Source organism: Thermobia domestica, chromosome 6 (assembly GCF_964235325.1).
Source record: "Thermobia domestica chromosome 6, izTheDome1.hap1.1, whole genome shotgun sequence".
NCBI classification, from domain to species: domain Eukaryota; kingdom Metazoa; phylum Arthropoda; class Insecta; order Zygentoma; family Lepismatidae; genus Thermobia; species Thermobia domestica.
Genome location: NC_137459.1, coordinates 189,780,004 through 189,796,292, shown reverse-complemented (window position 1 = coordinate 189,796,292; position 16,289 = coordinate 189,780,004). Strand labels below are relative to the sequence as shown.

General features: G+C 36.4%; 1 protein-coding gene across 2 annotated transcripts in view; it reads right to left on the bottom strand.

Moving 5' to 3' along the window:
- The window catches only part of LOC145688370 (uncharacterized), a 64,894-nt gene extending 49,346 nt beyond the window's left edge, over positions 1 to 15,548 (bottom strand). Inside the window, exon 1 of one of the 2 annotated variants that reach the window (XM_081762527.1) lies at positions 15,180 to 15,548. In XM_081762527.1, the coding sequence (XP_081618653.1) occupies positions 15,180 to 15,315 (136 nt within the window). In that variant the 5' untranslated portion in view covers positions 15,316 to 15,548. The remainder of the gene's footprint in view (positions 1 to 15,179) is intronic. The other variant, XM_081762528.1, reaches the window with a different exon arrangement.
- Positions 15,549 to 16,289: the final 741 nt, after the last annotated feature.

The following is a 16,289-nucleotide window of genomic DNA, read 5'->3' as shown; positions in this document are numbered from 1 at the left end:
TAAACGTTATTGACAGAAGTAATTTTAAAGAGGGGATCACTTCCGAAGCTGACAAATATTTTCTCTAAAGTTAAATCATAGAAAGTTACAATTCACGAATAAGGAACATCAGAAACTAGTTTTGTGATACAGAAGAAATAAAATTGTAACTGACACTGAACACCATCGAATTTGAATTTGACTGAATATTTATTTGTTTCTAACTACTATAACCAACAATCAAGTAAGAAAAGTAATATAGAAGCAACTATTATAAAACACAAACCATGAACATCTCAACATATCGGCAAGGAAGTATTTACTAGTTTTAATAACAATTTAATTTAAATATTCACCAACAGAAAACATTGTCTCTTGCAGTAGTTTTGGTCGTTCATACGTGTCTCTGATTTTAGTGGTTTCAATTAGTATATTATATTATATATATCAAGTAATTTTCATGCACTCCATTCGTTATTTCTGTATTTTCTGTTTTTCTCCGTAACAAAACGGTTAACTTTGTGTTTTTCGAAAGATTTTCTTCGGGTGTGCTCACCCTCGGAGTAACAATTTATGTGTTTGACCCAATTCGTCCCATGTACACAAACCTGATTTACACGCGATGCCTGCTTCCACAGTATCATCCTACTGAGTATTTAAATCTTTTATTTAAATTATCATCGATTACTGTAGCAGTCTATCATGAACAACTGACATTAGATTTTACCTCATCCCAGTTCATCTTTGGTTGCTTTTCGTTTACTTATTTTACTTTTTTAATGTTCTAAGCTTCTCTCTCTCTCTTTGTCTCTCTCAATCTTCTAACTTTTTCGAACCATATATTGTTTGCACCTTTACAATAAATATTTCTTAAATCTTCATTATGTTAAGATATGCTTCGTTTCTACCTGTTATGTCTAAGCGATGCTCTCCATCATTGCAAGCACATATTTCAAAAGATCGATGTGCGAGAAAATGATCTGAGTTTATACTGAAGTAATTTGCAGCTCCTAGTATCAGAAGATAAAGAAACATCAAAATGACACAAGCCAACAAGAAACAATTGCTAAGACAATGTATTATTCTCACTTTAACTGAGTCTTCCAGATTAAATTGGCTACAAGGCTTCATCCCATCATGAAATTGACGAATATTCCATACCACATACATTATATTTTACTTGCAGGTGAGTAAGCATATTCAACCTTGGTGTAGCCGTTTCTGGTATGGTTTTTCGATGGAAGTCAGTTTCCATTAACCTATAGATCATTCATTTACAACTTGATGCTCTGTGACGTCAAAATTTGCTGCTGTCATTCTAGTAAACTATATGAACAGGCGAAGAACCTAGTCCGCTAAGTGGTGATAGCCAATCAAGACCATTGCTATGGGATTCGATGAAATAAAATCTTTAATTTAACGTCCCACGTTTATGTCATTTACGCCAAAGCAGATGAATAATTAAGGAAAGTCGACGATTCTGAAGGAACTGGGTGGAATGAGGGTGTGGTAGGTAGCGGGAGAACCATAAGATCATGTCTACCACAAACTCATACTACTTGAGATCGAATAAAGAACCCACTGTACTACAAGCGAGCGCTCTTCTACTGAGCTACTGCGCCCCTAGGAGTCGATGGTTTTGTAGATACAACTTGTATATCTAAGACTATTCGTACACTGCAAACGTTATCTAGTTCAGTCCCCTCCTCTGCTCTACTTTTCTTCTCTCAGTTGCTGCTCCAAGAATAAGAGTATCTTAAGAATCTTGGTAAGTTCATAAACTTCGAGGTCACTCAATTTATTTTGTCTCAAGTCATATTGTTTGCACGCAATAGCAAGAAAGATGAGAATGGAAGTGAACGAATCTACAATGTCTGCGTATGTCATTTTTATCTAGTTTGTATTCACTAACGAGCATACTTCCATCTTAACTTCTAGACTACTATTAACCTGTTTAAGAACTAGAATGCCATTTTATAATGCAAAATCGAGAATTAATATGCATACGAAATCTCCTGATTCAAATCTGTCGAAGCTATATCAGGGCTCATAGTGGTCTGGTCTCTTGTAAATGGTTGAAAAGTGACCAAAATCTTGAGTTGAGTTGATTTTGGGTTTAACGTCCCGTTCAGCAGCGAGGCTATATGAGACGTGGACCTACTGACTAACGTGGAATCCGAACCACATGAGCTCCCGCCGGGAATCGAATCCGGGTCAACCAAAATCTTATCATGCCTCTTTTTTCCTTCGTCAATTTCTCCATCACCTCTCTCTTTATTGTTTTGTTTCATCTTTTCTTCTTTACTTCTTCTTTTTAAGCTTCCTCCTTTCTTAGGTTTTCTAAATATGCTTTGTATAGTTATGGTAAGCAGACTTAGCAGATGTAAGAAGCTTCTGAGTAAGTGGAACCAGTTCTGGCCTATTTCCGAATTTCTTCATCTCAGACATTATACGTATTTAACTTAGCATTGAGAGTTCTCAAAGCCATGAAATATTCAAATTCTTCACCTACCCTTAAAGCATAGCACAAGACGAACATGACGAACCACACAAACACACACACACAACGTTGAGTGGAGCGTTAACTATTACGAGAGAAAACTAAAAGACTACTATGATAGAAGAAAGGATAGACACAGAAGGGTTCTCAACCTCACCTTGAGAGCTTAAGCATCCACCAACCATCCATTGTGCTTTAGAAAGAATAAAAACTCAAGTGAGAATAAAGCTGACTGTTTCACATGTGGCAGCAAGTACTGAAGCTTTCAGAAGAGTAACGAGTAACAAGTTTCTGCCTTTTTCCATTTCATTTTGTAATATTTTTCTTAGAAAACTGCTAATGCAAAACATAAATCACAGGAAAAAGTCACTTTACCTCATAAAAAGTAACTTTTAGTGACAAATTTGAAAAAAGTAATTTTTAGTGACCAACTCGAAAAAAGTAACTTGCTATGAGCCCTGTTACATTAATATGTGTAAGAACAATAAAGAAATTAATTTTTCTCTACCATGTCTAGTATGTGTAAAACTTGTAAGGGAAATATTAAGCAAAAAATGGATCAGATGATTTTATTGACCTATTTTACTAATGTATATGATATTTCTTCTGTGAAATTATGAATACTGTATATACATGCATTGATAACATTGTCTTATACAGTAACACCAACCTTGAGTATTTTTCAATTTTATTTTTATTTCGTTTTCTTTATTCTTTGAACAAGAACTTTTATATAAACATCTCATACATTAGAGATGGTAAAAAATATCAGGATTTCGTATAAAATCCGGATTTTGGATCCGAACTAATTATATTATGTATGTTAGTAGGATGCGATCCCAAAAATATTAATTCTTTTGAAATAAATAATATACAAGTAACATGCATTTGAGATTAGTGTGGCATGGTATCGTACTAAATCGTTGAATGTTATTACAATAAGTAGTGGTGTAGCAAAAAAAAAAAAAAAAAAAAATCGTGGTGGGGGGCTAATATTTGCTATATCGTACAAGCATACACGCATGGATAAGATCTAAGTAGCCATTTGCGAAACACGTTCAGATTTTCATCGTAATTTAAGTACCAACTATGTCATTTTATAGTCTGGCTAAGATAGCAGTTAATTTTGAATGTATCCACCTGGAGCTTTCTATTAAGCGCTAAATCCGTAATGCCATCAGAAAACGGAGAATTGGCATTATACATCTCACGAAATAGATTTATTTCTATGACAAAGACAGCTTATTTTTACACATGTGTTAATTTCGTAACACATATTGTAGCCTAGCCAAATGCTGCCGCAATCCAGTTCACTTTTATTTATTTATTTTTAGAGGTTTTAGACCGAATATTACTTTTCTTTTACCTAGAATAAAATATATATATATATATATATATATATATATATATATATATATATATATATATATATAAGACGTCTGAAAGCTACTATTTCTGTGCCAATGCTATGAAGTAACTATATAGATGTGTCACACTTGAATTTCTTACTAGAGCTTCGACCAACAGAAGGGCAGAAAATGGTCCCTCCTGCAGGTTCTATGTTTTTGCTAGTTATCTAATTTATCTAGTGCTAAACATCTGATGCTACAGCCTATAAACGGCTATGGCCGACCAAATAGCACGTAAGTGGAAGTAAATGGAAGTAAATTCAATGGAAATAAAAAGGTAGCAAAGAGAAGCTATTACACCAATATGGAAACTAAGGAGAGAAAAAGATCTTTATCGATCGAAATGCAGCTTGAGGCAGACCGAAAGGATACTTTCAGATGTGCCGCGTAAGAAAAAATCTGTATATTTTTAGCTTTAAAAAAGTAAAGAAAGTAAATGACAATGGCAAGAAATTGCAATATTGAGGAACAAGTTCAAGAACACATATCGAAATGAAGAATGCACAAGTAGATAATATACCTATTACGTTTATTAACAATGTAGCGAAAAAGAAGAAAAATACATATTCGGAACTTTTAATCAAATTATTTGAAAGTTGTCATACATTTCTTATAGAGAAATATTTCATTCAGTAAAAAATCAAAGTATACAAGGACTATAAAACTACACTGGCACATACGGGGGCCGCGGTGGCTCAGTTGTAGAGCGTTCATCTCTGGTGCATGGGGTCCCGGGTTCAAACCCTGCTCCCGCCAAGTGAACTTTGTGGTGGACAAACACCGTGCTCGTGGGTTTCCTCGGGGTTCTCCCACTTTCTTCATTCCATCATTTCATTCATTGCTCATCATCACCATCTCCTCTAGCCCAGCCGGCATAACCGTGGGACGTAAAACTTAAAATTTTCATTTCATTTCATTTTACATTGGCACATACGTATTTAAGAACACACAATAGGAATTCACGAGTCTGGTCCAAAGTTAATACACTAGAAGAATGCCATGGTAAGTAATACTAGTCCCAACATATCATCCATGCCACATCTTGAACATGCTATAAAACATACAGTAGGTCTACTTAATGTAACGTGTAACTACTCCACGCAGACACACAACTGTTCGGATACGTAGGTGGTCAAATGCTTATTGTTGTCTCTCTGGGAGAGCACCGTTGTCGGGGCTGGCTGGTGGTCAGGTTTGTCCCACAATACCTCACATGTGGTTGATGAGGCTTAGGTCCGGAGACCTAACAGGCTAGAGTAGAAGGCGTATACCGAACAGAGTACACTGGGTTCACCGAGCAGTATGGGGACGCGCGATATGCTACTGGAAAAAAAAATCCCACAAAGTGTCCAGGTAAGGTTAGAGGACAGGATTAACATCAGTCTGTACAAGGTATTATAGTCCGCGTCAGCCGAATTGACGTGTGGCATCAGCCAATAAACTCGCAGTGCGCTGTTACTAAATCTTCAGGGAGGATCCTAATCATTCATAGCGCATTTCGACTTTATTGGCTGATGCCACACTCCAATTCGGGTGACGCGGACTAGTCATACTTCCCTAAATGATAACCCGAGGTAAGCTTGTTTCCCTCTATTCTTACAAAATATTAGAAAATCAAGTATGAGTTCCATATGACGAATGAGAGTAGCTGGGTATCCGCCCTCAGTTGCAGGTTTGCATACGTGCACAAAACCATTTCTGTATCTAAGGTAGAAACTACAATTAATTGTACAATAGACGTTCGCTGGCGTCATAGAGACTGTAGACCACAATGTGATCCACAAATAAGTACATTTGTCTTCTTGTTCCAGAACCTTCACACTACTCACAGCATGCCATCCGTCTGTCTTTCTTAGTGGTCGCTGTCCTGGGGCCTTTAAAGTAAGATCAGCATGCGCTGTAAACACATTTTATGACTCGAATGGGGTGTTCTAATGTATAGTAAGTTATCTAAAATGCTTTTTCATTTGAGCTTTAACTCACATCGCATACAGCAAAAATTCAACTTGGAATATAACATATTATTTGAAGGAAGAAGTAAGAAAGTTGAACACTTTTGATTTGGAAGAAGACAGCATAAAGATGCAATTAGCTTCAATTTGATAAAGCAGGTGAATACATTTCAGAGACAGAGAGATAGAAATGTATGTAGTATTCGTTGATTCAGAAAGGGCTATTATCATCCTACACTAGGTAAACTGAAAGACTCTTGGGATGAAATGAAAGACCAGATTAGAAAGAAACATGAACCAACCATTTAAGGTTGGAATACAAGAAACAATATAGGAGAGTGACATTGGAAGAAGTATTCAAGAAAATGTTTGCCTTTCGGTGACATTATTTATTACATAGAAGAATAAGCGAAGTAGAGATTGGTTAGGGAAAAGGTTAATTTGAGAGGAACTAGGAAACTACCATATATGCTTTCCTAGTTGTTATCAAATTAACCTATTCCCTAACCTGAGATGATATGGCTATTGTTGCGGATTCTGAATAAAAAATTACCATAATTATCAGGAAAAATCAAGAAAAGATATGGAAATACTTTGACATTACGAAACGTGAAAAGGATGAAAACAACTGTGGCTGGGGTGATTGAAGGTGTGACAATTATACAAATCTGATTTATTTCTTTATACATATTTATGAGCAATTATCGACACCTATGGCCTTAAGCCCATCATGTATGAGGGATGACGTCCCTTAGCTAGCACACTATCCGGGAAAGGAGGAAGGAAATGGAAAAGCAAGGAAGCGGCCTGGGACCTGTATGTTAGGTACTATTCAGACATTTGCCTGATGGGAATGAGGAAAACCCAGGAAAATTCTCACTAAGGATGGCTGCCTGAAAAGCTTTTAAATCTTTTCGACCGAGTGTCCACATCAGGAATCAAAGCTGGGACCGCTCTCGCCAAAGGTGAGAGCGTTAGCGATTACGCTACACAGGGCCACTATAGAAATCTGAGCAAAGAAAGTAGCATAAGTGACTAGTTTTCAATCCTAGGTAGTATTATTAACGAAGATATGAAATACAATCAATAAATATGTAGAAAGCAACTTGAGAAACGGTGAAATATCTTTATGCTGTTTGTAGTGCTAATGACGAGAAGCACACTATGTGAATCACTGACAAAAAACACACTATGTGTTCTTTTAGCCTCCATACAAAAAAAGACTCAAATGTTTAGTATTGCATCATTGTATGGAGTAGTAAAGTGGAGAATGCGCATGCATCATTGTATGGAGGAATAAAGTGGAGAATGCGCAAAGTCCACAAAAGCTACCATACTTTAGTTCTCGCATATTTGTACATTGAAAAGAATGAAAAATGGACTAATGCAACGACAAACCAATGTAAGGCATTAGGAATAAAAGGAGCAAAAGAATGTACTTTGAAATAATTAAAAAAAAAAAAAAAAAAGGATATTGTTAGAGAAGTAACTGTACTCTGAGTGGCGTGGTAAAAGGTATGAAGAAGTAAACCAAGGAAGGCAGAGAAATTAGAAATTAATGAATAGCGTTAATGGTATAATTCCTACATCAAGATGAAGTTCCCTAACGATGATAGGATGTGAGAACTTCTATACATACTGCAAGTGACCTACCAGTGACAGAATAAAATTGTAATGATAGAGAGGTAGAAACAGCATCCCACTAGCTCTGAATTCAAATAGCATCCCATTTATCCCACGCAACCCCCTCAATTTCTGCATGCCGAGACCCCCATGACTACTGCATATATATATATATATGGAATTAAAATCGAAGCAAGATCATGGCACGTTTATGGAATCTGCATCGGAATCGTGAATTTTGGCATGCAAGTGGAACAATTAGCCAAGTTTTAATCAGCAGTGCATCTTCAGAAGTAATATGTATTAAAATTATGTATTTAAGGCTGAAAATTCTTTTTGGGGATAAACTGTTAATATTTTAGTATGCTTTGTTTATTTAATATGTAAATGTGTTATGACTGTAGTTCATACACATAACATGCGTATAATATTTTGATACTTGGCCAAAAATGTTTAGACAAGGTGTCTTTTTGAACTGTGCAGCAAAGAGTGGACACTTTGGTTCTGTATATTGTGCACACCGATCTGTTTGTTTTTGTATCTGGACCGCAAACTAACTGTATTGAAAACATATATATTTCCGTATACCTCAGAAAAAAACATACAATATAGTTATAGAATGTATTGAATGGAAAAGATGGTGTGTACATACCCAGGGGTGAGGTCTTTAGAATCGTGGAAATTTGTGTCAAAAACTGTTGACGTTGAAATCCAAAGGAAGGAAATGTAAGACAGTATACAACTAATTTCATGCTGCCTTTGGTTGGGTTCAACATCAACAAAGCTTTAACATTATTGTAAAGACGACACTGGATGTATACGAATTTCATTAACATTAGTTTACATCCTGTCATCATCAATTACACCTTCCTCGATGTCGTTCTCTAAAATGTTATCTTCATCTAGGATGATGTTTGATTCGAGGAGATTCTTATAGAACTGAAGTGTTAGATGGTTTTCTTACAAAGGAACACAGTGAAGCTCAAATAATTTTCAAACATGGTCTTTCTTGTTCTATTTTAGTGGTATCCACATGCATCTTCTGCCTACACGATAGAGTTTTCTAATATCACTAACTACTAACCCACCTAAATAATAAATCCTTTCATGTGTTCTTTTAGCCACTATTTCAAGTGTTTCCTGTGGGTAATTATCTTCAGAATTATGTTTAGAATTTCTTCAATGATGATCTTCACAGAGTCTGTAACAACTATGGTGTGCGTATATATTAAAAATTAAAAAAAAAAAAAAAAAATGTATAATACAGTATAATGTGGTTAGATTACTAACAACTAGTCAAACCTCTTTCTATCTATCTATCAAGAACCTTTATGCTTGTAATCATCTACAATGAATATTGCTATGTCTCCCAACAAATGCATACTCAAATTCCTATATGTAGAATGTTAGGAAATTAAACATAATGCCAATTAATGTCCAAATTCAAATCTTTTTCCGTTTTTTTTTATTTTAATTTTATTACTGTTATTATTATTATTATTTTGTATGACTTAAAAGAAGTTTAACAAAGTATTTACAATCTTAAATTGTGTTTTTTTGATGTAACTGGTAATGATCGTGTCTCAGTCCTTCTCATGGTTTCCTCTTTTAGTGTTCAATAACAGGTTTAATAAGTTAATCTATATATATATAAATGAAAGTCACTATGTTTGCGAGTTAACAACTCTTGAAGCAAAACACCGATTTCGATCAAATTTTACACATAGATGAGGTTAGGGCCTGTGATGCTTTCATCATTTTACTTTAACGGTGCAACGTAAGAGAGGAGAGAGATATATAAAAATAAATAAAACTTAATAACTCTTAAACCACATGACCAACCTTGATCAAATTTGCCACATAGATAAGGTTCTGGCCTGGATGATTTTTTCATTCCACTTTGACGGTGTAACTTAGCGGAGGCGAAGGAGGGATACTTAAAAATGATCGATGACCGATGATTACTGTTGAATCCATAGTTTTCGGAGTCGCTGAGATGAACGACGATACTTCCGATGCCGTTTAAATCCAAATTCAACCCTTTATGTTCCAAAATGAAACGTATTTTCCCCGTGCGAAGACGGGTATTCTGCTGGTATATAATAAGTTTCAAAAACACTGCTTTCAGTACTAGACCTGATCTGGCGTTGGACATCTACTTTCTAAATTGTATGTTTTGTAGTTTGGAAATGTTTTGAAAACAATAAGACAGCTTATTTATTCCCACGGGACTCCCTTATGTGCTCCTTTAATCTAGTGCCAATGTTTCTTTTGGTCACTCCTATGTAGACAGCGTCACAAGAACAAAAGACCTTGTATATGGAATTTAAGCTGTGTTTATCTACGATTTTTTTTCTATGGCATAAAGACCTTTCCATTTTTCAAAAGAGGTTAAAACTAACACGAAGACTTATGTCCTTGACCTGTAATGACAGACCTCACATTTCCTCCCAGTTTTACCGTAAGCTGTTTCATGAACAGAACTATCTATATTCATGACCAAAGTATTTCCACATACGAAACGTAAGTTGCAAATAATTGCCTTTAGTTCAATAAATAATACTTTTGGTATTCCATCCATGTTTATTTTATCTGATTAGAAAGACAAGTGCGTATGAAACGTTAGTCAAATAAAATAAACATGGATGGAATACCAAAAGTATTATTAATTGAATGCAAACATATCCGTGAAAATTAAGTGGACTTCTAGTTTTTAAAATTACCCACTACTGCAGTACTGATGACTAAACAAATTAAAGAGCAGTCAGAAACACCCAACGTCAACATGATCTAGTGAAATTTCTGATAATCAAATTTCGTTGTTATTTTCTTGTTATTACCAAAATATCAGTTGTCAATATCTATATATTAAATACTATGCAACAATGCCACAATTATAGTTTTAGGACCAAACTGCAACTGGTGTTTCTGTTTCTACAAACAACGGACAAGAACCACTTTCGAAATACTAATTCGAGTTTAGAAAATGAAATACACTATTTTTTTAAGTGTTACGCTTCACGGATATGCCTTGTAAGCTAAAGGCGACGATGATGATGAAGTATGAATGAAATGGTGGAATGAAGAAAGTGGGAGGAAACGGGAGAACCTCGAGCAAATCCACGCACACGGTGTTTGTAAATCACAAAGCCCACATGGCGCGAGCTAGGATTGAAGCAGGGACCCACGCACCAGAAGTGAACGCTCTACCACTGAGCCATCACAGCCCTCACTTGATTTTCGAGTTCATTGGAGAACGGGTATTATGTTTCTCTAAAACATTAATGTTAAACGACGCGATATATTGGTTAGACAAGAGGCCTTTTGCAATTGGACAAAATCTTCAAATCTATTTTTATACTCGGATCAAAATAAGACATGAATTGACGATTTGGAGAAACACTTGTTGCCCTGTTGCCACGCCATGAGTATTCCGCTGATTCGTCCGCTGTGATACCTCCATTTCGGTTGATGTACGATCGTGAACATTATGTTACAAGGCGGCAACATAGTAATGTTGTCCCTTTCTACAGAAACCCTTCAGTTGAAACTAACACCACGACTTTTATGATTGGTCTCTGTTTCGGCAACGTAGCTTTCCTTCTCAACACAAATTTCCTTCTCAATGTGGTTTTGACTGCCAATTCTTTTCTAATTTGATTCTAGTGACTTTAGAATCGTTAAATAACATTATATCTATCTATATATATATATATATATATATATATATACATATATATATATATATATATATAGATAGATAGATAGATATTCGATGGCACTAATAACTCACTTTCCGACTTTTGGAGACAAGGAACCCTTTGCGAATTGGGGCCTTATATATAATATCGAAATTGTGTTTCTTTCTGCCTGAGGCATAGGCGTTTGCAAAACTTTAATCTTGTCAATTCTGTATTCTTATTCGAACAAATATTCTAAGATACGAGAAAGGGCGAGTCAATCCTTTTTAATATTGGATATATTCCCTAATCTCAATCGTAATATTGTATTTTGTCATGTCCACATATCTCCGTTACACTCACGAAGTGATTTCTATTGGGATTTTTCCATCAGGGACCATCACACTTTTGAAATCTAACAGTAAAATTTCGATATTAATGGGAAGGTTGAATCCTTTATGTCCTGAGGATGGACTGGCAGGGGCCAAGAAGTTCAGCACACTAAAATAAAAATGCGCCGTAATAGGTATGTGCTGGAATATTAACGCGCTGGTAGTTTTCTATTTTAAAGGTGGAGGTAGCTTGACTATGTCTACATGGTATGAAACTAGTCCCATCATTCAAAGTACCAAAAACTCAATGTCACAACGGTCGTGGATCTTATTTCGTGCTAAGCCAATCTACTTAGGATTGTTATAATTAGCTTCCTCTGATTTGATCATACACCGACCTCTCATTTCCTTGTCCTACCCAGAAATCTTTTATCAGATTTGATGTCACTGAATATATGTCATTTTCAAAGTCAGGATAAAAAGTAATTACGCAAAGTATCCCCAGCTGCAGCCACACGTTTTTGTCATCCCTCAGTCAGTGATGAAATCCATGATGAAAGCAGTCTGAGTCTGCGATTGGGAGCCCCAACCGGACGTTGCACCACCCAGTCATCATGGAAGTTCTTCTGTGCTAAGAAGTGATCGAAATGAAATATTTAAGTTTTACGTCCCACGATTATGCCGTGTAAGCTAAAGGAGACTGTGATGATGCGAATGAATGATATGATGGAATAAGGACAGTGGGAGGAAACAAAATAAAACCTACTCACACGGTGTTTGTCTACCACAAAGCTTACTTGGCGAGAACTGGGATCGAACCAAGGATCCCAAGCACCACGAATTGCTCTGCCATTAAATTACAGTGGCCGCAAGAAGTGACAGATTTGACAGAAGAGCCAGTATCCAGTAGGATAGACGTAACGAGAATACCGTGGGTGAGGAAGGGCTTTGCGCACCGTCGTCTGAGCAACATGTGGGTGTGAGTTGTTTGCAAGATGAGGATACTTGCGCTACATGCCATGGAGTTCAACGCTGTCTTACAATTCGCTTTGTTTCACTTTTCCCCCAACTACTCTACCTATACTGTCAATTCTCGTTAACAGTAAGCGTCTTGTGATTGTCTGTATACTTGGTGCGTGTTTCCCTCATATACAATAGTGTGGTACTAATGTACACTTTCTATGTTGTCTCTCCATGTTTATACCCATACTGTACATCAATATGCACTGGGTGGACAGACGTCAATAAAATAAAACATCCCCAAAAATGTATTCGCTGACTGTTTCGACAAAGAAATGTGATTTTCATGTGGTGGATATATACGATGACACAGATGTAATACCTCTCGTGTAGCTAGAGGTGCACTGTTTATTTCATTGTTATTATTTACCGAGCTACTATACCTAGTAACGGAAACAGTACTTTACCTACAAGTAATCATAAATTTTATTTGAAATTTAATGTAATAAAATTTGATTATGGTCACTATGTTGATTGTTTATATTTTCCTGCTTTTGCGCAAGCATGTATCGGATGATTTGTACATGGGTAGTAGAGATTTTATTTAAACTGCTAAGTAGTTTGTTGAAATATAAAAAAATTAGTTTTGGCACAAATTATGAATGTTATGTGATAATTCATGTTGTCAAATGTAATAATATAGCTTCATTAAATTTAATTATTAATTTGTGGTTGCATTAATTACTTCGAGTTTTGGTAGGTGTTTACAGCCACTGAATGAGCTTAGCAATGCATTAATAACAAACTAAACAGGACATCCCCGAAGTACTATTTACATACGGACAGTAGGTGGATGCTCTTGGCAAGCAGCGTAAATTGCTTATAATATTCGGGTAATTCTTGTCGAAAAACCAGCCTATTTGTCGTTAAAAAAAAAAAAATCCATTGTTACCAGTATTGTGCAATGTTGGAAATTTAAGAGGAGAGAACGTTGTGAGCTAATTATATAAATGGGTTATAGTGATATTTATTTATGTATTCGAAGCTGTGTAGATAAGGATTATTGAACACATTAAAAAGTTATTAAGAATCGAAGTAATGTTTTTACCAAATATGTCCGATCGTATAACAGACTAGGCTAATTGTAGCATAGAATAGAGTAGATTAGCAGAGCCTTAAGTAGGCTAGTGGGGAATAGACATTAGTACAGTGCGTACAGTAGAGTAATGAAGAAAATTAGCATACAGTAAGGTACCGTCTATGCATGGCATATTTATTGAAGTAGAATAGTGTAGAACAATGAAGAATAAAGTAGCGAGAAGAGAATGAGGAACGAAGTACAGCAGGGTAAAACAGTAGCGCAGCATTGCGTAGAGTAAATCAGAGAAGTGTCGAGTATGGTAGTGTACAGGGGCATAGGATAAAGTAGTGTACAGTAAAGTCACGTAGTAAAGTATAGAACAAGGTAGAATAGAATAGCTGAGAATACTTTCCTTACTTTCTCTGTGAAGCAATTCATGTTCATTATTTCACAGAGGGCGGGTCCAAACATTAATGACATAAAATGTAGATTAGGATATGGTAAACCAAGTCAGGACAGTGTAGGGTACGTAAGGCTAGGGTAAGGTAAGTGAAACTTAACTTCTATAGGTACATTTCACCCCAAAATTCGCTGACATATTCTTCATCAGCGCCAACTTCTTCAGTACTACAAATGATTTTACGGTGAACACTAGGTCATCTTCTGCGAGGTAATCATTACACACGTGTTTTTCATCTCATCCGGTTCAGGGAAAGGAAAAGGTGGAGAGGTCGCGAACTAGTGCGGAGTGCATGTGTAGGGAGCAGACGCGTTAGCAACGGCAGGCATGTGCAATTCCATATATTTGTGTTAAGTGTATTCATGGTCTCTAGTTATATAGTGGGATTGTTACTATTTTCATGATAAGGTGCCGACAGTGCATATAACACAATGACATGAAATCGCCACATATGCCAAAATGGCAAGGTTCTAGAACACAGGTCCCCCTCCCCATTTAACTATAATAAAGACAGAAAACAACGTGCCCTGTGGGGTTCTAACCCGCCTTCACTCGCTATCGCTCGCTCGGCAATACTACGTGAATTAAACTTTGGTACAGAAAGGAACCAACCTAGCTACTACCGGTAACCTATATGGGGGACCTATGTTCTAGAACCTTCCCTGCCAAAATAGCCAAGGCAGCGTTCTCAAGTCGCTACTATCTGGTGACAACTTGGTCCTTATTCTGCGCGTTTGAGCATTCATTAATGCATAAGAATTAATTTATGCGGCAAATTATCATACTTGTCAACCACTGTACAAACTTGAGGGCTAAGACATTACCTTGATTGTGGTGGACAACACCGTGCTCGTGGGTTTTCTCGGGGTTCTTCCGTTTCCTCCCACTTTTTTCACTCCACCATATTATTCATTTTTCATAATCACCGTCTCCTTTAGCCTAACCGGCATAATAGTGGGACGTAAAACGAAGATTTCATTACATTACCTTGAATACTCACCTCACATTACATGGATTGCACAGCTAAATTCACATACCAAGAAAATAGACCTATGTATTGCCTTTCCACATCGACGTAAATGAAGTTACCTTAACACTCGAACGCCTGTTAGTATAGCAGTTATCTTAGTCGATTGAGAACACACAACTAATAGGTCAAAACTCCAATATGATGTTAACACTCAAATCGATGTTATTACTAACCTTCGCCCTCTCGGCGACCAAGTTTTCTGCAGAAAGCTGTCCGTACGACTGAATAGCCCACATATGCAAATCCAGCAAATATTGCTGAGCATAATGCAACCTTATTTACAGTCTTATCCCCTGTTGAGGATGCCATTTTAAATCAAGAATTTCATCACAACCAAGAAACAATTTACGAAGTTGTGGCACACATTTCACGATAAAAGCCAAGTATTGTGTTACATACAAAATATAGTGATCTTATATGAAAACTTCTCATAATTTACAATCTTCCTCTTCATGCTCACACATCTTTCCTTCTCTTAACACACATTACACAAACACTGCTACTACGAACTACCTCAGATTACACACAACAGATGGAAACATTGTAGCTTCGATCCTCGTCAACTAGCAGACGACAAGGAGATTGAGTGCGTTCAGAAATAATTGTATAGCGAAATCAAGTTTTACGTCTTTAAGTAAGGGAATTTTTGGGGCCTCAATCCGTAACGGTTAGCGTCAACGCAACGCAAACATTGCGATTCACTTTGCAAAAATCGGATAACATTTATAATTATTATTTACATCCTTTGTGGTGCCTTTTAGTTCGCTAATTCTGCGAAGACTGAAACGTAATGAGGCTCTTAGTGTAAAGGTATAGAGAAAGTACAAAAGACGCCCCCTCCACTGTATCCGAATGCTAATTTCCCAATAGATGTAAATGAATTGGATTAACTCCAGTACATCCGAGCTGCGAATTGTGAAGATCAATAAAATGTTGTGAATGGGAAAGATACAAACTAGTTCAGATCGTTCATCCGAACTCGTGCGAATGAAGCGTCGACTCAGTCCAAGCGATTCTATTTTCAGCGCGGTAAGTGCCTATAAACGCCGTGTTTAGAGAAAATTAAAACTTTATCATATATAGTTACGAGAATAATACAAATGAAATTTTGTATTTCCCTATGTCTATTTATTCAAAATGTTTGAATCTGAAGAGAACAATGTTCATATTATAACGAGGACAGGCCTCAGTTGAAAACCGAACTTACTTCTACGAGGAACTATCAAAAATTTCGTGCAATCATCTAGAAGAAATCCACTTTGGGGAACACTGACATCATGATG